Below are 27,179 nucleotides of genomic sequence, written 5' to 3'. Positions count from 1 at the left end.
TCTGAACGCAGCCCTAGTTATTTGGCTAAATAGTGGATTTAGGATAAAAAACCGTGTCATTTAACCGTTATAGTATTATACCAACCATTGTAAATAGTTATTTTACTATATCTCGTTGATTATGTTAATAAAGCAGTTATGGATGTTCTATTCTTTGAAATACACCATATTTACGCAGACTACCTCAGCTATATTTTGAAAATCGACTTAATGGGTAACGCTTTAGAAATTTCCATCAAAATAGAACTACGCACTAGGGACGTGTCCTCAGTGACAAAAATTATTTTAAAATTTCTATAAGCTAGTATATTGGAAATTTACCAAAAATCCGTTAAAAGTAAACATTCGTTGTCAACTTCAACAACCAACATCGTGAAAATTGAATAGTTAATACATCAACGGACCGACGTAATAACGGTAACCGAAACCATTTTTATATTCTTAATGGTTATATTGTTATAGTGATATATACTGTAAAATAAAAAGTGGAGAAGGAAACAAATTGTGGAACATGTTTAAAATTTTTAAACAGTTTTCTAAATAAGTATTGGCACCTTCTAATTGAAATTAGTCATTTTCACTCCACCCTACTGAGCCCAAGCAGAATTTTCAAAAACAATAATAACTAAGTTTGAAAGTCCTACTGATGTAGAGTTATGTTGTCTTTGTGATGTTTTTGACCCCCTTGACTTGAGTGAGAAAACGTTCACTTCCTTCCCTCCGATCGAACAACCATCGCGAAAATTCCTTCCTAAGTGCCATTTTCGATCTTTGCGAAGGGGACAGGGAGCAATATCTGTCTCTATGACACTGCACCCATTAGCCGCTAAAACTGTACTCTCGACGTCTACTATTTTAGGATTATTGATTTGTATCGGTTATAATCGGTTAATTATTGGAATCGGTTATAATCGCTATTGGTAATTATTATCGGTAAAATATGGATAGGTTATAATCGGTATGGGTATAAATCAGATAGATATCGGTTTAGGATGTAATGGGTTATTGGTATCGGTTATAATCGGTTATACTCGGTTATTGGTATCGGTAAAAATCGGTATTGGTAATAATCGGTTAGATGAAAGTATTGGATTTAATCGGTTAGATATCGATGTTATAATTGGTATTAGTAATGTTCGGTTAGATATTAGTTTCTTAAGATATCGGTAACGGTAACAATTTTTGATTTTCAAATATCGGTTAAATAATCGGTATCGATGCCAACACTAATTTAAACGTTGTCAAGATTCAAAACGAAGATGGCGTCAAACACTACAAAGAAAATGATGGTAACGGAACTTGAATACCTTACCTCATACAATAGTCCCGTACACTGGTGCCCTTTTCCATCTAATACCGCTTCTAACCGATTATAACCGAAACCTATATCTAACCGATTATAACCCATACCGATTATAACCGATAACTATATCTTACCGATAATAATTACATGTACCAATAGCGATTTTAACAGATTCCAATAATTAACTGTTTATAACCGCTACCAATAACTAACTGATTAAAACCCTAACCAATTATATCCGATACAAATCTATCAACCTAAAGTCGTTGATAGCGATAGCAGTTTTAGCGGCACGCGGCACAAGGCGTGCCGTTCCCCAATCTTTCTCTTGGGAAGCGGATGATGGGTGCAGTGGCATAGAGACAAATAATGACCCCCCTCGCAAAGAACGAAAGTGGCACCTAGGAAGGAGTTTAGCGAAGGTTGTTCGATTGGAAGGAAGTTGTGTGTTTCGAAGCACTCCGCCCCAGTTAGGCCTCCAAAGGAATAGGTGAGCGAGCATTATTCGTCGTAAAGCAGAAGGGTGTCCACGGCAGCCAGAAAGGGTACCTTTCGCAAAGCAGGCAGGCCGCTCAACCTTCTCCAATAACATGCTTTGCGGCAGGCGGAGATGCAAGAATCCAGGGTAAGAAAATTATTTCAAAGGTGATAGGTAGAAGAAACACTAGGCATTTAACATTCACCTACTTGGTAGAATATCATTAGTCAAACAACATGAATTGGTAAATAAATAATTATGTCTGGAGGGTTTTCAGTGGTAACAGCTATCACCCATATCAAGTGTTAAATGAAGTGAAAAATGCACGTCGATATGTTTTAAAATGGGTAGTCAACATGGTTCTACAACTTTCTCAGGCAAACTTTACACATAAATAAACACTTTCAATCTGATAGTTAAATACTTGGGCCCAGGGCCGCTTATTTAAATTTACTACTGTAATAAATACCTCATTTTGGTAACTTAACGGACATTTTTGTTTTACTTTTACCACGAGAACAGTCAAACGTTTGTAAATTAATTGAAATTTTAGGTTATTAAGTTTGTATTATTTTGAGGGATACGGTTATTATTATATATTATATTAAGTGTACAATTTTCTACAATAGCTGTGGCAATGGAAAATATAACTCCAAAGCAGAAAATTAAAATAATTCCCAAAATATCTCCAATATAAATCCTGGATTGGGAATCGAGATGAGAAGTTTGAAGACACCGCCGATACTTTTCAGTGCTTTTGGATATCCCTCGATTAATTAGTCCATTTTCTAGAACTTGTAGACATCTATATGTATGTAAAAAGAGGTACAGAATTAATTAAGAAACATACATGTATATTATATTATTTTCTAAAATGTGTGAGTAGAAAGAAAGATGATATTTAAGAATACAAAAGGCAATCGGAAATTAAGCAGGGGATTAGCTCTGGCACTTAGATCTAAATGTTGAATTTGCAGCAAATTTCTTAAAGCTGTTCAAACTATAAAACCTTGACCAAAAACGGCTGATCTACTCAACTTCCTGGGGTATTTAAAGTAATATAGTGTAGCTATTTCTCTTCCACTTTACCAAATCTCGACTCACACGCTGCACCAACCTGAAGGACAGCCTTTGACCGGCCTACAATATATTTGGATCTGGAGAAACTCTTATAACGTCGCTATTGGGGTTAACGAGTAGGAGTTGTCTAGGGGAGATAAGCGTAAGTTTTATAAATAAGGGTGGCCGTGTTATTAATTTTTAAAATATTAAGTTTAGTTAGTCAATAATAAAATAAACATGGTTATACACTCACTGCTCTGCAGAGGTCAAAGTAAAAAGCACACTTCGAACATTTCGTTTTTATATATTTAAACTGTCACTTTGGGAGCAATTGTATTATAAAATAGTCTTACTATCCTCATAATCATATGCCGTATTTGTTTTGGAAAGACGGCGACTTATTATCGACACTGAACTGTCAAGTTGAGTGTTTGTCGAATAGTTCACAACATCAGTCAAATTATTTTTGGTATTTTAACTTATAATAATAAAAAAATTAAAATAGAAGTATTTTATTAGCTTTCACTTAAAGAGAAAGAGGGATACATCTCCCTTTCGACCTGATTCCCAATTATAAAAACTCCCAAAGTTACCTTATGAAATGTTTATTGAGCCCCAGACTACTTTTATGGGAAGGTGATAACCACCGTTGAAAAATATACAAATTATCTTTAAATCAACACCAAACTGATATCTAGGAGCAATATTCACAAGGAGCAAGTCTTTAATCCCGCTAACGCAGTGTTGTGTACAAACTTCATTGGACGAATTTTTACGCTGATTGTTTTACGGTCGGGGGGTGGAGACAATTTCCGAATTTTCCCTTTTTGACGGCAGCAGGCGCTGAAGCGTCTAACCAATGAAATATGTACACATGATAATGCACAACGTTTGACGGGTTGCTTTCTCCTTGTGAAGGGCGCTGTGTTTGTTTCTTTAAGCTGATATTAAGAGGAAAATAAGCATGAAGATGGAGACAGCTCCATTTGACAATTAAAAGAAATAGTTTCATTGTTGTGGGAAGTTTTACCTCTCAAAGCTAGAGAAAAGGTATTAAGTAATATTCCTTAAATTTATTTTAAAGTAGTAGACATACTGTTGGTAAATGTAATTATGTTTCAGGGATATCAATTATTCGTTTATAAACGCGACATCACTGAACTAAAATTTTCAATTTCCTTTTCAACCCGAACAAAAGACTTGTGTATGGCTACCAGAATTTTATTGGTATTGTCCAAATGACTCCAAATTTGCGCATTTCGTTTAGAATTATTTCCTTAAGCCCATTGAATCGTTTCTGATTATTTACTACAGACAGAGCAACGTGAACTAATGTTTCGGTTCTGCTAGGAGCAATAGGTTCGGCGGACACAGGTATGATGTTTTATGTGGCTTATTTTATCACCTTTAACAGGAATACCAAAATGTAAATTTATGTCAATCTATTTTTCAGAGAATGTAGGAAAACGAAACTTTAACAATACGTATAACACATGTTTTCCGGCGTTTTCATTGGATTCCGCCGTGCGCGGAGCTTATATAAAATGGCCAAAAATTCGAGAAAACGAATTTAAGAAGTCTCGTTCAAATATCTCCAGAACGCGTTTTCCTAACTCTGGTCTTGGTCTCGTTAAATCGGTTTCGTTAAGTAACAAATTTCATTATTTAACGAAACTTTTGAAAACGTCTAAATCAGTTCACGCACCAGCAAAGTTAAGAATTTTTGAGCGTCCCAACCATTTATTTTACTCTGGCTAATTTGGGTTTCAATTCTGTCTTGCTTCAGCTGAAACACAATTTTTGGGTTCCAGGTTTTGTTCTGGGACCCTTGGTCACCATCCAATCACCAGTATCGTGTTTATCGTCCTTGGTCGGAGCCAGCCAATCACTTGGCAGAGGGAACAACCCGTTTATACCATTAAGAGAACGTCAACAAAATCCTAAGATTGTAAACGGGGCACGGCTTTTGGCCATGAACCACCATGGACCCCAAGGCGACAACGGGCCTTCGGTCCGTAGCCATTACAGAGAAAATGGGCTCAGCTAAGAACAGCTGGTTCACACAGTCTGGGATTAATAAAACACAGGGATAACCCTAAAAAGCCAAAACGCGGAAATTATTGCTATGAAACCTCTTTTGTTGAAATCGGCGCCCAAACGGAAATAACTAAAGCGCATGCGCGATAAGTGGATAAAGAGGAGAGAGAGAGGTAAACGTAGGCATGACGATTCTCCATCATAGCAAATGAAACTAAAAATGTTGAGGGATCATACATTTGACTAACTAGGTATTACACCATCAGAACCAAGCTATATAAGCAACCGAGTCAATGGTAAGAACTTAATTACTGAAATTTGTAGTCTGAGAGTATATAAATTAAGATTTTAACAAATTATTTAGGTGAAAAGAAAGGGTGTTACTAAGCCTTGGCTTAAAATGTGAAGATAACGTTTGACACACATTTCTTGCATGCGCAATGGGGACTTCCGTTTATTCGCCGATTTCTTCTGATAGAGGGTTTATAATAATCTGTTCTTCTACATAATAGAGTTTTAAGCGGGAGCGGCATATCCCTGTGTTTAATTAATCCAAGACACAGTCCTCTCTGACGGCCAACGTCAAAAGAATGGAGAGGGAATGCCCGAATCCGATACACATATGGAATTTGAAAGATAAATAATTTTAATTTATAAGTTTACGATCAAGCTAAAACGTTTTGAAGATTTAACTAAAAGTTACTTTAATCAACGTTGTTCCCCTAACCTAACATGTGCCTCAAAAATTGTCGTCATACTAGAAGATGATAATAACAATTTATTAATGAAAATAAAATAATTTTCTTTTTAAGATTGATAATATAGTACCAATTTTCTTTGGAACTTTAAAATCTAATATTGTGAAGCAAAGTTAGCCTCGTGTGAATTTCGTTGGATTAATTTCTTTTTGTTACGGATATGTTTGGGCTAAAAAAATGATCTGGAATCTTTTCAGTAATTTTGAAAAACACAACAAACATATGGATTAAAAGGCATCAAGTAAAGAAGTGTTTAAAGCGAATCTTTAAAGAAAGCATATACTTACAAAATCGAACATTTTTCGGACACTAGAGGGTTAAGGTGTTTGTTGAGTGCGATGGACAAAGGTTTCAAATGGTAAGTGACTTCAGCAATTTGAAAACCACACTTCCATCTATTATCCAGCCTCTCAACCAATAGAGACATAATGGTTGACATATCCAATATAGCTACGTACTTTCTGCTATTCAATACCTGATCAAGAGTAGACTTTTCTTGTAACGTTTTATAGGATAATATTGAATGTGGTAAGTTCTCTTCAATTCTTCTCCAAATAAAATTTTCTATCTCAAAGCTGCTGTACTAAATTAACAAAACATTATTAGCTTCATTTTAGAACATAAATCATATTTATCACCTTGAAAGTTTTTGGTAAAACCGTTCCCAGTTCGACTAATGGCACGGCGTTTGGAAATTTTTGAAAATCCTCCAGCGAATGAATAAAATGTTCCCTTTCTTTAATGAGCAATCGTGTAAGCAACTGTCCAGAAAAGAGCCAACCGAACAAAGTTGTGCAATATATCCATGGCAAAAATATCATACACTGCGCAGATGATGGTACGTAAGGCCAATATGACGCTAAAGGCATAACATTTAATCAGTACTATATAAGTGTAATTTCCTGGTTAGAGGTTACCAACAGCGTAGTTGACTAATCTCTACGGTTTGGGATTGAAAAATACAAGATTGTAATCTAGGGGTGAGTGAGGGCTAGACTGAACAATTAATTAAAAGTTCAATCGCCCAAAATATTTTCAGGAATGACTATTTAAGAATATTAAATAAAATTGTAAGGAACGAATTTTATTTTAAATTACCCATTTGTTTTAATTATTTTTTTCTCAAAAAATTTCGAAAAATAAGTATTTTAAGAAATTAAGAATGTCAGTCAAAGATTAGTCACAATAGGATTGATTTGGGCAGAGGGTGTCCTAACTTTGGACACTCGGATGTAGAATTGAATACCTGTGGACGAAATAAAATTTATTATAGACACTAATAGATGACTTTGGACAAAAGGGTCTAACATTGGACATATCTTGATTTAATTGACCTTCGACACCACAGCCGATGGAAGATTGGATATAATTCTGTTTGAAGTGTTACAGACACTTAAACTGAAATAATACGATCCCACGGAAATAAATTAAATTAATATTTACTGTTCAAACGTTTTTTCCAAAAATTCCCTAATGGAATGTGATGTGCAACTCTTTGCAATGCTTAAATGGAATCATCGCCACGGATATTAAATTTCGTCTGTAAAAATCTTTCAAGGCTAGGTCTGCGTATAAAAGCCGACACAAAGTCCAAAACATTTACCCTTCAATACAAAACCAGTGATAATTATAGTCCGTTTAATATTACGATTTATTATTTTTTTATTTATGACGCATTTTTTATTTTAACTAAGCCTTGAATGCAATTAAAATAAGCTCGCGGTGATTTCTCTTGAACCTTTTCACGTAGAATCTTACGAGCTATGACATCATATTTTTTTAAGAAAATATTTTCTTCTAATATATTGGCCCTAATTTATTTGAATAATCTCAGACAGTGTCGGTAACACCTAAATCAAATACCAAATGGATAACTTTGAACCAAATAAGAGTAACTATGGACTCCAATGGGCAAAAATGGACAATTAGGTCTAAAATTGGACAATTAAGGTTGTCCAAACTTAAGCTATTTCAGTTGTTATAATAATTCGCTTATGAATCGCAAACATTTTCACATATCCTTATGTGTAGATGCTGCATGGTATTATGTGAAATAGTTTAAAATATTAGGTTATTATTCCCATTCGCTCTCATTAGCAACTATTATTTACAAGCTGAACCTTATTATCGATGTGCAAAAGATTAATTTTCTGTGGTTTTTACAGAATATTTATTTTACAATCTTTTAAGGTCTTGCAATTACAATTGCGAAGGTACTAGTATACCCAATTAATTTTGTGGCGTAGAGCTTTCGTTCGGCTTTAAAATGGGACCAAATAAATACTTTCCACAATTAACAAATATATTGTTTTAAACTTAGCAATGACCGATTCAATCACAAAATGATACTATGACGTAAACCGTGAACATTTGGGGGAAATGCTGCCATTCGGACGTTGAGACGTTTACCGTTACCCTCAGCACTCGGTCCGTCCCAAACGACGAAGATTCTTCACGTACAATCACAATTCTCAAAAGAAATATATAATACACCCAATGACAAAAAGAGGACGTTTTTGGAAAAACCTTTTCCCTAATTCTAAGAAACTGAATACACTTTTCCCCGAAAATGCGTACGCTTTCGCAGCCCAAACAGACACACACCCCACCCACAGACACGGTGATTTTAAAACCCCTCCTAGGGTACATAGTACCCTCGGAGAGGTAAAAATATCTGTGAAATTAGTGTGTATAGAGAGCACAATTTCAAAAGGAGTCGTCCAATTTTGATCCAAACCCAATATTTTATAGTTGGTAACATAAACGTTAAGATTTTAAACGGTATCTATAATTAAATCCCTCAAAATAAGCCCTAATTTCATGGAACTTAATTTTATATATTAACATGGATTGTTTTGGAAAAATATTTCATGATAGTCGTCTAAAAAGAAAATCGTGGAATGGTCGCAACTTTTCCTCTAATGAGATTATTTAGATAGCAAGCATTTTTAAACGCGAAATAACACGTGGAATCGCCTTTACTTATGTTTCGCTAAGCAGAATTATGTTGCCGAAAACAGCAAAATAGCCAATTCTTTTAGGTTTTCAAACACTTGAAAACGTTGATTTCCCGTTACTAGCTTTATGGGTACTGAATAATACTTTTCTTTTTTTTACCGATTATGCACTGTATTTATTTAATTTCACTACAACCCAATAAAATATTTTACTTTTGCAAAAGTTTAACCATTTTTTAAGTATAAGATTACTCACATTTATTGGCCAATAAACACCAGTATTGGATAAACGAAAGTCCAATTCCATCTAAGATAGATCTTTGGTTTGCAGAAACGTTCATTAGACCATTTGCGAAGGTACAAAAGAGGAGTATAACTGCCACAAATAGCCAAACCTTATAAAAATAACATGCATATCAATAGAAAAACGGCATATTTTAAATGATAAGAATGAAATTGGTTAAGAGACATCTTGAAAAAGGCTACATGATTTTTATTCCCCTTTGGTTGGATGGATTAAAGTGGTTTTCCTGACCTTTGTTTCAAACACTCTGAGGAATTGAAAAATTGATCTGATATCTTTCTGTGTCCCAATAAGAATAGCAGTGTTCTCGACATACAACGGCTTACCAAAATTAACCACTTCGAATCTTTCATGACTCATTATGAATGGTCCGACAGCTAAATCCACTTCCTACAATTATAAAATACCCAAATATTATTATCAACATAAGTTTAGAGGCAAGACCCGTAAACATTAAAAGGTACTATTATTAAAGGAAAAATTTCGTATGTTTTCTTTTCATTTCAATTTATTAATATTAAAATAAAATTAAGTAAAATTATCAAGGTGTGTGATCTTAAGTAAAACTAATATAATGAAAATAAACCTTAGATGAATTCGAATTGAGTGAATTAACTTCTGGTACAGTACAAAACGTGGTACCACTGTGTCCGCTTATAAACCATTTTTTTAAACCCATACTTGAGGAAGTTAGTATTTGGTTCTTTCAGACGTCTTAGAGGTTTTTCTTGCCACCTCCGTCAACTAAATTAACGGTTTTCTGATTACCATTTGGCAGCACGGGCAAGTAATGGCCACAAACATTACCGCTACTAGGTGCTCTTATGATTCATTTTAAAAGCGTTACATGGAAAAATAATCATATTTCGAGTAAATTATGAACGTGAAATAATGTGAGTGGGTAAAACCATGAATTAATTAATTTTTACGATAAATATTGAATTATATCATTACCCTTCCTTCCATCTGTCAGTTGATTAAGGTATTTGTTGTTTATATTTTTACCTTATTTCAGTAATGAAAACGTTTTATAAAATTTACGAAATAAATTTTGCGCTAATTCTTGGAAATGAAAAGTTTCTTTAAAAAATAAATTTTAAAGCGGTGTGCGTGATCAACGTCATTAAAACGAAGCCCCTCCTATAATACGGCTCGATATTCATGATTGAAAAGGATACATCTATATACAAAGCAAATCTACAAGCCTCGCTAGCTATTTTAGCTTTAGCAGCTGTGACGGAGAACGGGAAAAATCAGCGTTAGAGAGAGAAACGAAGACGGCTTTAAAGCCTGATTTATTTTGAGTAAATAAGAATTGTCTTTCTGTCGGTCATGGCGTTCGGATACCTTGGTCTCTTATCATACATTGGTTGGGTGCAGTGTCCAGAAGATAATTCGCCCAAGGTTTTGGAAGCTTTGATGATTTAAGTGTAGGCACTATAGATAAAACGATGTCATTCGGTATTATACTGACGTTTCTGTGAATCATTCCAACCATGCCATTGTAAGAACCATCTTCATTTCTACCGCCCCAAATATCGTCCGGTGGTTCTTGGTAATCAAACCTATACAAGGAAATGGTTTAATTATTAAGCTTTAAATTTCTTTAAAGTGTAGTGGATGTTTGATTATATAATTCGTGCTAGAGTAAGTTTTATATCATTTTGCCAATTTTCATATTATTACCTGATATTTAAACTAGTTTCAAAGTGTTTGAAAAGTTTTGCCATTGGTCCATATAAATCAGTAGGTGTTCCATGCTCGGTTTTATTGAACGATATCCACGGCCACCACTATGATTTTAAACATTTGAAAGTTAAAAGTATTTTCCAGAAGCTAAATTATATGTAGTACTCAAAATCACGGGTGCAATGAAAGTAATTCATAATTAAAAACGTCCGTTCCTGCGATTACTAATGCTGATTTGAAGCGAAGACAATGTTTCCATTTTAGGATCCAATAGAAAATTTAAATGTATTTATTTTCAGAACTTTTTATCTTAACAACTAGACAGTGTCTGATATATTTTATATAACACCAATTTGCTTAAAGGAGTTAAATGATTTTCACCTATGAATGAGAGGGGTAAAGGTCATGCTTTTTCATTAGGAAAGGGTAATAGGCAATAACCTTTCTCCCGCTTTCGTATTGGTTAAAATAGCTTAAGCCCCTAGTACTTAGTGGTGCCATTTTTTCGGTGGCTACTCATAAATATTTCCCTAGTTACATTGGTTTTCAAAAGCGCAATCATTGTCAAACATTATCATTAGCTGATAAATTAAAATGTAACTTTAATACTCATAGAAAAGCCTATAATTAATTCAAAACAGCATCCAATTATCATTGGATCTAATCCCGTTAATGAATTTCTGGATACTGCAATTTTACACACATACGATTTTTATTGTATTAAAGAAAGTGGAATTTTAGAGTTTAATTTTCAGTTTGGATACCTAATTTGTGTATACTCCTATAAAATATTTAGACCCTGATCCTTTACTACTATACTAAATGATACACCTTGATAATTGGTACTTACCGGAGAAATAGCAGCTCGGTAGGTAATATTTAACATATTTCAAATATACTGCTGAGAAATAACAGCCATTTATAAATTATGAAAATTGCGAAAGATACCACATATACCGAACTCCAAATGTGTTTCGACTTCGAAAGTTGCGTTTGTGCGAATACCTTCTTTTCAAGGCAAATGCCTTAACGGTAACTTTACTTAGAGGAAAATAAATCTTTTCAGTTCAGATACATTTTATGATATGGGACGTAGAGCTTTTCAAGGGTACACAAAGTGGAAGCACACGGTTAAGCGTTGATTCTGTGTTGTTCACGTGAGAAAAGCATTATTTCCAATTCGAGGAATAAACGCAGTATTTATTGACGTATTTCTGGGAAAATACCAAAGTTCACTATAAAGAAATAAAGCCTGAGTATTAACCCCCGTCTTCTTACACATACGCGGAGGACGCAGCGTCCCCCACCGCGTGTGCACTGGTGCGTAACGGGGGTATGAAGCGGGGAACTGCGTTTCCCTCCCTCCGCGACGCTCGTGTTCCTCGTATTTATCCATGCGTAACGCAGGTCTACCCCGGACCTTTAAATGATTTGTTGAAGGTTCTCCAGACTAAGCTAATTGAGCGATTCACAAGGCGGCAAAGACGTTAAATTTCCGTTCGTTATAAAAACGACACTGAAAAAAAATCGCTATGTTTACCAACATATTTCCCGCCCGAACTGGGGCTCGAACCCAGGACCGTTAGGTTAAAAGCCTAAAGCCCTACCGACTGAGCTATCCGGGCTCTGCCGTAAAAATGTGGTAATTGACGGGACATTTATTTTCTCCAGTTAATATAAAATTTTTCCCATATTTCGTTAGGGACGTTCTAATGATTGAAAGGTCGCAATTCGAGAAACGTCGTTGACTGGGAGGTGTGGCGTCCTCTTGTAATCCAGCGTCTTGGTAGTCGGAATTCGAGGATGATGTGAGGGAGGAGACTGACGATCATCACACTGTGGAGATTTAACGTGCGCACGAAGTTTAAAGTCAATATGGTGCGCTCGATGGAGCTCGGAGTGAACCAGGTTTCTTAACGAGGTACGTGCAGGCTTAGGGCAGAATTGCAGCAAGCAAAAGTACCGGCGGAAAACCGTCGTAGGGTTGCGTTTAAGAGCAGGCTCTGATTATCAGACCACCCAAGAAAGTCAAACTTGATTCTTTTGGTTTTTGTTCAAGCTAACATGATAAAGAGTTGCTACGAAAAAAGAAAAAAACGGGAATATTTTTTGTAAACAAAACTTTTTTTTTTAAAAATTCCATTATCGCCGACGATAAATAATGTTGGTGACTGTGACCAATTGTCATTTCTAACAATGCCAGAAGAACGTAGATAAATAGTTTAATTTTTGGATTTCGAAATACATAACTTCAAGGTCACGAACAAATTCTTAACCAGATCGGCCGAACGTTTCTTAGGTTCAAATTAAAGGAACAGCGTTCAAGCCGCGGATCTACCCAAGACCGTTAGCTGATTTGTCTAACGTAGTCCAGAATAACCTAATTGAGCGATTCTCAAGGCGGCAAAGACGTTACATTTCCGTTCGTTATAGAACCGCCAACGAATAATAAATCGCTATGTTTACCAACTTATTTCCCGTCCGAACTGGGGCTCGAACCCAGGACCGCTAGGTTCGAAGCCTAACGCTCTACCGACTGAGTTATCCGGGCTCTGCCGTAGCCTATATTCATGAAAAAGATGGTAATTGACTTGACATTTAACTATGTAGACGGACTGTCTTGTACATGTCATAATAGATAAAAACAAAATCACCACTGTTTGTACAATAAAAACGTTCATTTTATTGAATTATGCTACGGCCGTTTCGGCGCCAAAACTAGCGCCTTCGTCAGGCTAACTTACTTACAACTAAGTTAGCCTGACGAAGGCGCTAGTTTTGGCGCCGAAACGGCCGTAGCATCCCCAGTAGCACACGTAGTGCGTTTTATGGTCGGGTAGGGGTCGCGCTGTCGGGTAGTAGTCGGAGTCGGCTAGTGTGCGTCACGCCGACTCAATGACGACTGATATGGTAGCCCACAAGTGTCGCATTTGAGTCGGTAAAGGGTTGAGGAGTCAGGTGACTGCAATGGTCGGCGTGATAGGAATCCTCGACTGTTAGCCGACTACCATATCCGAGTCGGCTACAAGTAGAAATGTTCTACTCTTATCAGACTTCATTTTAGTGTTGGGCCAACTACAAATAGTCTCGAAATTAACTTTTCAAAAGTGAGCCGTCCAAAAATTATCTTAGAGTCGGGCCACCTACAAATAGTCTCGAAATACCAACTTCAAAAAGTGAGCCGTCCAAAAAAAATTATCTTAGAGTTGGGACGAAGACAAATAGTTTCGATATACAAACCTCAAAAAGTAAATCAAAAAAATATCTTAATCAATTAATTAATAGTTTCCAAACACTATATAATAACTAAAGAAACAAAACAATAGTTATAAATATAATTATTTGAATCGTACCGAAGATTATACCTGCGAATTTTGCCTTTAACCAAATTGAAGAATTTAAAAGAAAGTAAAATTTAAATTTCAAATGCAGCATTTATATAATATATATGATAAATTATTTTTAATTGTAAACTGCATTTAAAATGAATAAGAAGTAGCAGTGAGGATTCGAACCTAGGAATTTCTACTCTGAAGGTAAGCACGCTAACCATTCGGCCAGATTCGTCCCGTTATGCATCGCTTTAGAGCTTGTTTAAATACACGTCGTTACAAGAATACGAAAATAAAAAATAAATATTCCTCTATTGGGAAGAATAGAGCGAGCAAAAACTTCTAAATGTTTTTGACCGCCACGGAAAGGAGAGTAGCGGTATTTTTCGGAAGCTAATTAATTATTTTCCAAAATTATTATATATTTTTTAGGTTTTTTCACGCACGGCCGTTATCAGTCACATGATCTTTTCCAAAACTTCCCATTTGAAGCAAGGTAGCAAAAAAATTGCACATTTAAATTATTTCCTTCATTGATTGGTATTTTTCATTTCTCTTCGGGAAATATTCCATTAAGAGTGGCCAGTTAATTAAAACGCTATTTTAGTATCGATTTATTATAAGCTGGAAAAATATTTCATTTCCGCCTAACGAAATTAGTGATAATTACGTAATTTCTATAACGAGGAAAATTTTTCATAAAATGGGAAATTTCAACTTTCCGATCAGACGGTAATAACAATTCTTAAATCCTGGCATCAACCATCATCAGTGACTTTCTTCTCATTCTCAATCTCCCTGCGGCCACGACGAAGTGCGTATAGGCTTAATACTTTTGCTAGATTTTAATTGATTAATTTAGAATTACATTGTTTAACTTTAAAATCGTTAGAATGTTTGGCGAAAGGAAATTAACTGTAAGTTTAAAACACCTGAATTTGGTTTACATTGAATGAAAGGGATCGAGGTTTAAGACTAGGCTAGATAGGCCTAACGGAACGCATGGTACCTAGTTAAGAAATTACATTCTTTATGAATTCATTTATAACTTTTAAATTCCAATGAAATTTTTAAACATAACAATTGTACCTAGGGTAATATTTAAATTATTGAAATGGATCGATTTAGAAAGGTACCTTTAGGAATATCTAAACGCCAAGAACGAAGAAAACGAGTTTCATATGCTAAAAATGTTATTCAGAGGCTAAATAAATCAAAGATGCTACACAATACTGGTAATGAAATTGCACTTGGAAATATGGTTCCTTTAAGGGTAGATGGTTGTGTTAACGATAATGAGGTTTTGGACCCATATTTAGAACAAGAGTCAAATGAAAATGACAATTTAAACGAAAATAATAATGTACAAATTGATGACGCCACCGATGATGAAAATGAGAATAATGTTGCGGGTATTTCTGACTTTACCGATAGTTCAAGTAGTAAATCTGATTCCGATGACGAACCAGATATAGAAATAGCTGAGGCCTTACGAGAGTGGTCTTCAAATCATAGTACCAGTCATTCGGCTTTAAATGATTTGCTAACTCTATTAAGAAATTATGGTCATGAATTACCCAAAGATAGTCGAACGCTACTTAAATCTCAACGCAATACTGATGAAATTATTACTATGGAAAATGGGCAATATTGGCATTTAGGTTTTAACGATGGTATATCTAAATTTCTAGACACGAATCCTAACTATCCAAACGAAATTTCATTTGGAATAAATATTGATGGCCTACCACTTCATAAAAGTACTGGTGTACAGTTTTGGCCTATATTAGCCTGTATATATAGTTTTGAAGGAGGTTTTTTGTGTGATCCATTTCCAGTAGGAATTTTTTGTGGTTAAGCTAAACCGGGAAATTTATCAGAGTATTTGAAGTATTTTATAAGTGATATGATATGTCTAGAAAATGAAGGATTTCAGTATGCCGGAAAAACTTTTCCTTGTAATTTAAAGGGACCATTTGTATTGGATACACCTGCTAGATCTTTTTTGAAAAGTTCTAAAGGTCATACCGGCTATGAGTCTTGTGATAAATGCACGATTCACGGGGAGCGAGCTGATGGTAGAACAATTTTCATAGAGCCTGAAAATGGATCCAATCTAAGATCTGATAATTCCTTTAGAAACCAAAATAATGTAGGCCACCATCTAGGAGAACCAACTCCTTTAACAATTTTAAATATAGATTTAGTACAACAATTTCCGTTAGATTACATGCATTTAACGTGTTTGGGTGTAATGCGAAAGCTATTAAATTGTTGGGTTAAATCAGGGAAATCCACACAAAGATTAAGTGTTCGACTTCGTAACATTCTTTCTGAGAAACTTATTTCCTGTCGTAATAGAATTCCCAGTGAGTTTTGCAGAAAACCTCGCTCTCTCAAACATATTGATAGGTGGAAGGCCACTGAGTTGCGTCAATTTTTGTTGTATACTGGTCCAGTAATTTTGAAAGATGTTTTATCGGAAGAAGTTTTAAATCATTTTATGTTTTTTCATGTGGCAATTTATATCCTAGCAAGCCCTCAACTTTATTTGAGTTTAACCAGTTATGCAAATGAGTTGTTGAAATTATTTGTTTTTAAATGTCCAGATTTTTACGGCAAAGCATTTATGAGTATGAATGTTCATTCTTTAATACATCTCTCAAACGATGTGACCACCTATGGCCCTTTAGATTACTTTAGTGCTTTTCCCTTCGAAAATTGCCTTCAGTTATTAAAGAAAAAAATTCGATCACCTTATAAACCATTACAACAGGTAATGAAGAGAATAAGCGAATCATCTGGACTAGTCAGCGGAAATTCTCGACCCAAAAAAATTGGTCTTAAGCAACCATTTGATGTAACACGTGACTATCTCCCTCCAAATGTACAAAATTTTAAAAAGCTTTATGATAAATCATTTTTGGTATCAATTAAATCAGGGGACAACTGTTTTAAATTAGATACTGGCGAAATAATTGAAATATCAGATATATTTCAGAAAAGAGCTAGTTCTGAAATATTCGTGTGTGGAAGAATTTGCCAATTTAATGGGGATCTTTTTAAATTACCAACGGATTCGTCGAAACTGGGAATTTTTGAGGGTGTTATTTCTCGTTGGAATAGAATTTTTCAGAGTTCTTCGCTGAAACAAAAATGTGTTTTGCTCCCAAGCAAAGACAATAAAGTAGCAATTATTCCATTATTACACAATGCATAGGCTGATATTAATTTTTAACCTTCATTAAAATTAGGAGATAGTTTCATACCTTAATTTTTAAAATAATGATTTTAATTTGGTTTTGTTAAGATTTTAAAGTTGTATAAAAACACTAAGAATTTTAGCTAATTTTAAAAATACGTATCATATATTTATCATGGATTAAGGATCTATTATAAATAAATCTAAATTTTCAGTTTCTTTAGAATATTTATTTCCGTTTTTAAAATGTTTTTAGATGTATGGAGTGGTTAAATTTTTGGAAGGAAATTCAGCTGACGTAATCTCTCTTTCGTGGCTGACTGGCAATAAAACTTGTAAATGGCCCCTAGCAACTGTGATATTTCAAAACTTGCGAGAAAAGGAGTTCATCCTGAAGAAAATTGGCAAGAATATGAAATTGATTTGGTTTATGAAACTTGTAAGATAATGTTTGAAAATATATTTACTGAATTTAAAACATTCTAAATTATGTTCTTTATAGTTTCATATGAAAGAGCTCGTGAAAAGTTAAACAAATTATTGGTGGAGTCCGATATTGGAACTGCAAGTGAATCGGAAATGCTTTTAGGGAGAGGAATGCGTGTAAAACCAGCAGTAGGAAACAGTAAAAAACGACAAATATCTGATGACGACGAAGAAAATGGTTGGTTTATTTTTAAAATTTCAATAAAACTAACTTCTAACAACAGAAACAATTTTAGATGAAATAAATGGAACTAAGAAACCTTTTAAAAAGGTGAAGCAAAACACCCCTAGTGGTAGTACTAAGCCCACTATCGGTATGCCTCCGCCATTTAAGGAAGTTGCATTAAAAAGAAGTAGGTGTTTTTGTGATTGTTATAGAACACTATCCTAATCTCATTTTTAGTGTGCTAAAATTTAATGAATTTTTATTATTATTAGACAGTGTAAAATCCACCCTAAAACCTTCGCATGCACCATCTAAGAATTTGTGCGAAAGTCAAATTGAAAGAATACTAGATAATGAACAAAATGACAGACCTGAAGAATGTAAGAATTACTAGTCATGTTTATGTAAAGGTCGAAAGATGCCATATTATATTTATGTTTTATAACCAGCATCGAAAGTAGCTGAAAAATCACCTAATTCACCTCAAGAATTAAGTAAAAACAGAAAGACAAGCAACAATCTGGTCGGTCGGAGCCAAAATAATTTGGAAAACTGTGATCCTTCAATTCAAAGCTGTACTAGTACTTTAAATCCTGATACACCAGGAAGTGTAACTTCTATGCAAGCACCAACTACAAAAGAGAGATTTTCTAAAAATTTTAAATCAACTAACAAAGGAACACCTTCAAAAAACACACCAGGTGTTTCGGCTCTTAACCACTTAAACTCAAGCGAGGAAGATGACAACACTCAGGATATCATAAATTTGGGTAAAACTTATACTTTTTGGTTTAAATTATTTTAATAATCAACCTTTTTTTTTCAGGGACAAGGATTGGTGATTATAGTTTTAGTAAAAGTTCAACTTCTACAAACAACGTGTTAACTTATTCAAGATCAGAAAACTTCCAATCTCCCGGACTAGCCACACCACTTTTAAGAAGTTCAAGAGTGTCACCTATTGGTTGGTTGTCATGAGCTTATAATAGTAGTTTTACTTCAGTTTATGGACTTAAGAAATTTAAATTTTTTTCATTCCTGTATTAGGGTTCAACCAGATGGACAGAATCTCTACAATGCTTATAGATATTAACGTTAAGTTAGATAGCATAACCAAATTGGTGGTGCGTCAAATGTTGCATTTGAAGTCGGAGTGGAAGTTCCATCGATGCCGCTGACTTCCATGGAACAACTAAAATCATTTGAAATTTTTTTATCAGAACAAACTGCAAGGAGTGCCGCAGTAAATATATCTTGAAAAACATATATATTTCTTCAAATATTTTTAAAGTTGAAATACTTTTTTTAGTCACGAAAATTTGCAGTTTGGGGAGGAAAAAACGTTCAAGATACAACCCGGAGAATCTTAAGAAACGTGATTTCACATGAAGTAATTCTACAGTGTAATTGGAGTGGTGCTAATCGCAAACAAGCATTTCACAATTTATCTCTAAAGACTGTGATTATTGGTAATACTAGTTTTTAATTTATATATAAATATTTAGTGTTTTAAACTGCACCTTAAGTTTTAAAATTGGTTTTCCTCTTATTCTTGTTATATTTTTTAGATGCTGTTCGATTTAATGCAAAACTAAGACTAGTTACAGACTTTCAAATTGAAGGAGTCATAAAAAAGTGGATTAAGCATGCTAAGGATCGAGAAGGTGGAAGGAGCGTTAGAGCTGCAGCAACTTCGCGAGCAAACAACAATGAAGATTAAATTTTTTTTAAATGTTGACAAATGAATTAAATATCTTTTCATAATTCTGCACTGTACCTGAACTATTTCCAATTCATTAAATATTTTTTACAACTGAAATTTGCTAATTTTTACCAATTTGGAATGTATAGCACAAAGTATAGCTTCTAAATTAAGAGCCAGGAAGTTGGCCCGACTCTTTACGGACGAATGTTATTCCATATTAATAAGTTGGCCCGACTACGAAAAGGTCGTATTTACCCGTAGTAATATGTCGTATCTGAAAAAAAGGCTTATAAAAGAGCTTTTTTAAGTAGGCCCGACAACCAGAATATAGTCGGGTAATAAACTCGGCCAACCCTAAAAGATGCGTTGGGCCTCCTAGGACATTTGGTACTGTCGAACGGATAGCTACCCGACTGAGTAGGCCGACTTGAATCCGTGGTGGTTGGGCCGACTCATATTTGCTACTTGGGATAGTTCAATAAAATGAACGTTTTTATTGTACAAACAGTGGTGATTTTGTTTTTTTCTATGACTTGACATTTATTTTCTCCAGTTAATATAATTTTTTTCCCATATTTCGTTAGGGACGTTCTAATGATTGAAAGGTCGCAACTCGAGAAGCGTCGTTGACTGGGAGGTGTGGCGTCCTCTTTTAATCCAGCGTCTTGGAAGTCGGAATTCGAGGATGATGTGAGTAGGATGTACTAACGTCTTTGCCAGTTTTCCATGTACAGGTAGAGTGTGTCAGAATTTATAGCCCGGTGTACCTAGTAACAGAGACCATACCACCGGAGGCCTATCATCATAGTCCCCTACGACAGCGTCCCCCTAGCCCGGACAGGTGACAAATCCAGCATGGGTAGCAGAACCCTACTACTGATGGTCGCACCTTTGACGCAAGCCACTCAACCCAGCAGAAGGTGCAGCAATGGGTGGACCAATCCCCACTTCGCACACAGCAGTGGGATTTAGAATGGATGCTATAGCAACTCCAGCCGACACCCTACCTATGAAGGTAAGGAGCCAAACCCTTCGGAAAGAGCTCCTAAAGGGGAACGACGAGCACACAGCAGCCCAAGTAACCCGGCACAGCTGGCACCGGAGATCCCGGTGGGCCCCAAAAGGCCGGGAAACAGGACCGCCGTGCCCGCATATGGAGGCTCGCCGCCCCACAGCAGGCTACCCAATCCGCCGAGGCGGCCAGTTTGCCTGGACCCTCTCCGTTAGCCTGAACCGAAGTTCAGTATCCAGCCCAAACCTGACCGAAGTCGGAGGTGGAGATAGGACCATTTGATCCGAGCTAACATCTCCCAGTGCGCCACCGCCCTTATGGGTTACAAGAGCCGGACCCCGACTCCCCGGTAAAGCCACCAGTTATTGCACACTCTAACCCATTTAGGGCCTGTACAGGTAGAGTGGGGGTCGGCAACGGAAATCCCCGCTTCCTTCCCCCCTGTCACTTCCGGCAGGTGGCGTGAGGGGGGACGACATTGTGGGCGTGGCCACGGACGTCAGGTTACTCCCGCCAGGTGACCACGCGGTTACCACGCGGCGTGTGTACTGCGCGCTGATTGGTTGGCGCGAAATTGTAAAAAAAGGGGTCAGTGCTCCTTTAAGGGAATTCCCAGGCTCGCTATACTCGATCCCCGTTTTCCATTGTTAACGTTGTGACAGGTTTTGATTGATTAAGAGCAGATGTTTATCGGGAAGACTCTTGAAATGCGCCGTTGCTAGGTTACCCAGTACGCTGTTAGAGGAAACTCTAGATTTTTATTCGGGACGATTTCGTTGTATACGTAACTTTCGAAAGAAAAATGGCTGCGTTAAATAGCCACGATATTCCTTTAAAATTTCTTTCGGAAAAAAAGATTAATGAGTTTCGTTAATTGGAATGTACCAGGTGTACATAAATCAGACTTGGCAGCGCAAGGGTTGTATTCGTTACCAGACAACGTATCGGTCAAGTTCGCCTTCTGTCCGCTAGTCATAACCGATTGGAAAAGGGTAGCCCTCATTCGACACTTGGAAAAGATACCACTTTGTCCTTTCATGAAAGGACAATCTGTAGGAAACGAAACGAATGTCGAATAGGGATGACGGTAGCTTACTTGGTAGGACGAACAACTTTGTAAATAGCAAATTAAAATAGTCAAGAGTTTGAATCCCCTACAAATAAGAGACCGTCATTCTTTTTATAAAAATGGACGACTTTTACGTAACTCTACCGAGTAACGCCTCTAGCGACCTCTATCCGGCAAATACTCAGTCAAACTTTAAAGCAAACCTGGGTCATTCTATAACACTACTGGACAAATTTGTTGTTGGCGTGTCGGAAGTAATTTTGCCTCCCAACTGGGAAAATATCACGAATAAAACTAATAATTTTCAATTAAAAACGGTAGCCGCTGACTATCATAAAAAACGACCGTACTATTATAAAATCTCATTAAAAGTCGCTAAATTGGAAGCCGAAAAAGACACTGCCGGATACGTCATCAAATATAGTCTGATTAAAAAGGTTGTACGCGCTATTAACGAAGGAATAAGGGAAAATGGACTGGACGCCTACATTTCGTTCAAAATCTGGGAAAAACCCGATGGACTTTATTGGATTTACGATCCGACAATACATCACCCCGCGGACCTGACCAAGAAGAAGAAGAAAAATTTCGAGTTATTTATTCCTGACGGACCTTTGAAAGAACTGTTATGTTTCGAGGGCAAGGATGACACGGGTATAAATCGGATGTATATCAGCCGTCAAAACCGGTAACCCCCTATACGAGGAGCATAATTTTCAATGATATAAATTATATGGAAATCAAAGAAAATCATCTACTCGATATGACTTTTACACGCAACGTAGAAGTTGACTGTAATATTCCGATTGGAACTTATTTAAGTATTCAAGCAATATTAGACGCCATGTCATACGCTATACCCGATCAAATCGAGTAAGAAAGGCTTAGGCGAATTATTAGGATTTACGGTTTTAGATTTCGACCTGGTTGGTGACGTCAGTACTTATCCCCCCGATTTATCTAGAGGAGCGAGTACGCTTTATCTGTATTCGAATTTAATATACCCCCGGTATACTGGAGATACTTTCGCTCCTCTCATGAAAATTATACCGTTAGCGAGCAATGATAAGCCTCGTTATAATTCTATTATATACGACAAAATAGACTATTACCCGGTTAAATCTAGAGAGTTAGAGTTGATCGACATAGACTTAAAACTGATTTTGGAGAAAATTTGATATTTAACGCGGGGAAGACGGTCGTTCGACTTCATTTCAAGAAAGATGTCAGAGAGTGACAGTTTTTTCCGTTATTATAAGTCTCAATATGGAGGAGGAGTGTTGCCGGCCCCGTTTACCAGAGAGGGCGTGGTTTGGGTGGAATATTTAAGAAATTAATGAGATATATTACACCGATGGTAAAACCTTTTCGCAGCGAAGCGCTAGGTCTCGGAAAGCGTATGTTCGGTGATTTGGAATCCGGTGTAGATCCGCAATTGGCTATCCGCAACAATTTACGATCACCCGGAAGCAATTTGTTACATAAAGCCGCTGACAGAATGAGTAAGCCCCAGTTAGGCAGTGGAACTCGTAAGAGACGCGCGCCTCCTAGACAACGGAAAAAGAAAACGAAAAAATCAAGGAGGAAAGACGATTTTTGGGATAAGAAACAATGGCGCTACGAGAAGGCATGCTAAGTTCGTTAGACTTGTTCGAGCGACCCGTGTTAAATACTAACATACTAGCTACGACCGAAATACGATATCTACCCACGAATAACTTGACCGACAATGGACCTCTCGAATTTTTTATTCCGGCAATTGATGATTTAAACATTGATTTATCCAAAACTATGCTCAAACTAAAATTGGAACTCGTGCATTTCGATGGTACAGACGTACCAGCCACTGAAGTTAAAGTCGGGGTCACGAATAATCTTATTGGAACTCTTTTTTCGCAAATCGACGCTTATCTGGGCGACACGTCTGTACAATCTCTAAATAATCTTTCGGCATATAACGCGTACTTGGCGAAATTGCTGAATTTTGGTGAAGACGCTAAAAAACGCAACTGGAGAATGGAATGTATTATATGAATTTGACTTCTAAACCGGAAGACATGTGGGAACCTCTTTTTAACAATGATCGTAACGGAATGCTGAAGAGATGAGCGTGAACGAAAGAATCGACCACGTTTGAGTTACTGGGCCATTTACCCCTCGATATTTGCCACATGAATAAGTTTATTGTCAATCAACTACCCGTAAGATTCCGCTTAGTAAGAAGCCCTCGTTTAACTTGTATAATAGCTTTAGAGCAGGGAAAAGATTATAAGCTAATTTTAGAACAGGCGTATTTATACGTTACTAAAGTCAAGGTGGCTCCGCAGATAAGTTTAGTCCACGCTAGGATGTTAGAAAGCGGAATACCAGCGATATCCCATTACGCAAACGATTATGAAAAGTTTTTCTATCGCTCAAGGTCTGAAAACATAAATCGCGATAACGTAATACTCGGAAGAATACCAAAAAGGGCCGTTGTAGTTTTTGTCAAAGAAGAAGCTTTCAACGGGTCATTGATCACAAATAGCTTGCAATTTGAACATTTAAATATCACCGACTTATCTTTGTCAGTCGGACCGGATAGATACCCTCCTGACGGTTTCAAATGGATTACGCAAATTCAAATTACTGTTTACCTTATCAAGCTTTATTCGAGTCAATGGGCATAGCTTCCGAAGATAGGGTAATTATCTAAATTTTGCGAATTTTAAGGCGGGTTATACGGTCTTCACTTTCGATATGTCGGCGGACCAGAACGCCTCGGCTGATCATACGAGTATTCCTCGACAGGGGTCTCTACGTTTAGATGTTCAATTGAAAGACCACCTACCGACTAATGTTGTTTGTATAATGTACTTTGAATTTGATAATGAGATTTTAATTACGCGGGGCAGAAAGGTGATTTATAGTATCGAATAAAATGAGCCACCCTGTTTTCTATTCGATTAGTTCGACGCGCGCCTTTGATTGAGAATGACACGCCCCCATTTGTCTCCAACCAACTCGACATTTTTTTATCGGCGAATCTCGCGGAGCCTGAAATTTTAATTAACCGTCAAGGACATGGAAAATATGTCAATTTTAGCGTAAAAGTGTGGAAGAATCTCTGGAACTATGAACAAGAAATTGAAAGATTTTTCAATAACACTACAGAAGCTATATGTTTTCATAGCTGGTTGTCGGATAATGTCAAGTTGGAAGGGTTCTTCTGTCAGCGTGGAAGAATTATTGATATTCGCGGCTATATTCGCGGGTCTAATTCAAGTTACTACGTTGTGTATTCCTCCGCCAACGGGGTCGCCCTGGATAAAGAAGCCTGGGATCGTTTGAAGATTATCTGTACGAGTCTCAATAAAGAAATAACTGACCGAAAAGACGCTTTTGAAGGAATGTAAATGGCGATTTTAGACGAATTAAAAAGTGTATTATTTACGTTAACCGAGGCATGCCCAAACCTGCCCTGCCATAATCAATTGGCCCATCACATCAGCTGTAAAGCGATCGCGTCACATTTCTGCGAAAGATTCAAAAAAAATGTCAAGATGGCGATACCCCTCATGAACTATGACAAAGTTTCCCGACTATAAACTGGGGGTAGAAAATTTATATCATAATATCATGCAAAATGAATCTGAAATTTTATCAGAGCTGATGTATTAAAAATTTCCATTAAAATGTATAAAAATGTAAACTTTGCTGGTCTTTCATTTAATAATGTAGCACACTTTGAACTGTTAAGACATGAATATAGAATCTATTTATTTTGACCCAGAAAATCCCGGAAGTCTGGGAGGACTAAAACGTTTATCCGAACAATTACCCTCTATTTCCAAGAAAAAAATTAAAGATTGGGCGCTCACCCAAGACACGTTTACGTTGCACAAAGATAGAAAATTTAATTTTCCTAGATATAGGATCAAGAATGTATTGAAGTTACTAAGAATATTTGAGTATAGCATTAACCCCTGGTACCATCCTCACAGCTTTTGTGGAGAAAGATCGTCTGCATTTAAGGGGCATTCAAGGTTATACCATATAGCAAACTTGAATGGGAAAGCAGACGAATTTAAGCTCCAAAGGCTGCGAGGATGGGAATCAGAATCCTGTCGTCCAATATTCTTAGTAACTTCAATACATTCTTGATAGGACTTATGTCACGAGCTTGGACGAAGAACATCAGGCTGATTTAATCGAGTTAAACGAATTAAAAAATATTAATAAATTTAATTATATTCTTACTAATATCGATATTCTGTCCCGATATTTATTAGCTATTCCCGTGAAAACCAAGAGAGCGAGCGATATCTTAGAGGCTTTCAAAAAAATCCACAAACAACGTAAGCCTTTGAAAATTAACACTGACCAAAGCTTTGAATTTTTAAATCGTAGCGTGCAACGCTATTTCAAGGACCAGGGGATTTCGTTTTTTTTTCTTGAGATACACAAACATCGGTGTCGACCCGAGGCCTTAGACACCAGCACACACACAATAACTGATTAATCAGGGTGAGATATGTGTAACGGCCACGCCAACGGGGGGATACGTGGGGACAGGGGTGGGGACACTCGTGGCGGAAGTATCCCGACCACCCGTTGGGGGATTGGTAGTCGTCCTCACACGGCCTTCCACAAACTCTGCTTCCCGGACGCCTGGGATTACAGGAGTGAGCCACTACTCCCGGCAGGGGATTTCGTTTGTTACGGCGATAAAAAAGCAGCGTATGCGAGAGTGAATAGGACGCTAAAAAATAAAATTTCCAGATTTCTTACCATAAGTAGGGGAAAAAAATTTATAAATGAACTACCAAAAATTGTAAAGTCCGCACGAAGTTTACCGTCAATATTATGCGCTCGGGTGAGCTCGGAGTGAACCAGGTTTCTTAACGAGGTACGTACAGGCTTAGGGCAGAAATGCAGCAAGCAAAAGTACCCGCGGAAAACCGTCGTAGGGTTGCGTTTAAGAGCAGGGTCTGATTATCAGACCACCCAAGAAAGTCAAACTCGATTCTTTTGGTTTTTGTTCAAGCTAACATGATAAAGAGTTGCTACGAAAAAGAAAAAAGGGAATATTTTTTGAAAACAAAACTTTTTTTAAATTCCATTATCGCCGACGATAAATAATGTTGGTGACTGTGACCAATTGTCATTTCTAACAATGCCAGACGAACGTAGATATATGGTTTAATTTTTGGATTTTTAAATACATAACTTCCTTTTTTTTCAAGGTCACGAATAAAATCCTTAACCAGATCGGCCGAACGTTTCTTAAGTTCAAATTAAGGGAACAGCGTTCAAGCCGCGGCACTACCCAAGACCGTTAGCTGATTTGTCTAACGTAGTCCAGGATATGCTAATTGAGCGATTCTCAAGGTGGCAAAGACGTTACATTGCCATTCGTTATAAAACCGACAACGAATAAAAAATCGCTACATTTATCCGCCCGAACTGGGGCTCGAACCTAGGACCGTTAGGTAAAAAGCCTAACGCTCTACCGACTGAGCTATCCGGGCTCAGCCGTAACCTAACTTCATGAAAAATGTGGTAATTGACGGGGCATTGATTTTCTCCAGTTAATATAATTTTTTCCCATATTTCGTTATTTTTCAAGGTCACGAATAA

General features: G+C 36.6%; 1 protein-coding gene, 3 non-coding genes and 1 pseudogene across 4 annotated transcripts; 2 read left to right on the top strand and 3 right to left on the bottom strand.

The window, feature by feature from the left end:
• Window positions 1-4,625: 4,625 nt before the first annotated feature.
• LOC149964936 (glutamate receptor 1-like) lies at window positions 4,626-10,629 on the bottom strand. Its single transcript, XM_090167274.1, has 7 exons — window positions 10,586-10,629; window positions 10,374-10,464; window positions 9,131-9,289; window positions 8,852-8,990; window positions 6,277-6,497; window positions 5,926-6,221; window positions 4,626-4,731 (listed from the first exon to the last, which is right to left on the bottom strand). Exons 1-7 carry the CDS (start codon window positions 10,627-10,629, stop codon window positions 4,626-4,628), a joined length of 1,056 nt encoding a protein of 351 aa, XP_090023400.1.
• A 1,511-nt stretch (window positions 10,630-12,140) lies between these two features.
• Window positions 12,141-12,213, bottom strand: TRNAK-UUU (transfer RNA lysine (anticodon UUU)). The gene has a single exon. It is a non-coding gene; the product is annotated as a tRNA-Lys (tRNA).
• A 122-nt stretch (window positions 12,214-12,335) lies between these two features.
• Window positions 12,336-12,632, top strand: LOC149964934 (signal recognition particle RNA). The gene has a single exon (XR_016473314.1).
• Window positions 12,633-13,066: 434 nt separating this feature from the next.
• On the bottom strand, window positions 13,067-13,139 carry TRNAR-UCG (transfer RNA arginine (anticodon UCG)). The gene has a single exon. It is a non-coding gene; the product is annotated as a tRNA-Arg (tRNA).
• Window positions 13,140-26,375: 13,236 nt separating this feature from the next.
• Window positions 26,376-26,518, top strand: LOC149964932 (signal recognition particle RNA; annotated as a pseudogene).
• Window positions 26,519-27,179: the final 661 nt, after the last annotated feature.

This window comes from Leiobunum rupestre, chromosome 1 (genome assembly GCF_980474605.1).
Source record: "Leiobunum rupestre chromosome 1, qqLeiRupe1.1.hap1, whole genome shotgun sequence".
Classification (NCBI taxonomy): Eukaryota; Metazoa; Arthropoda; class Arachnida; order Opiliones; family Sclerosomatidae; genus Leiobunum; species Leiobunum rupestre.
Note: the sequence above shows the minus strand (reverse complement) of the source record. Positions and strands in the feature narration are given on the sequence as shown.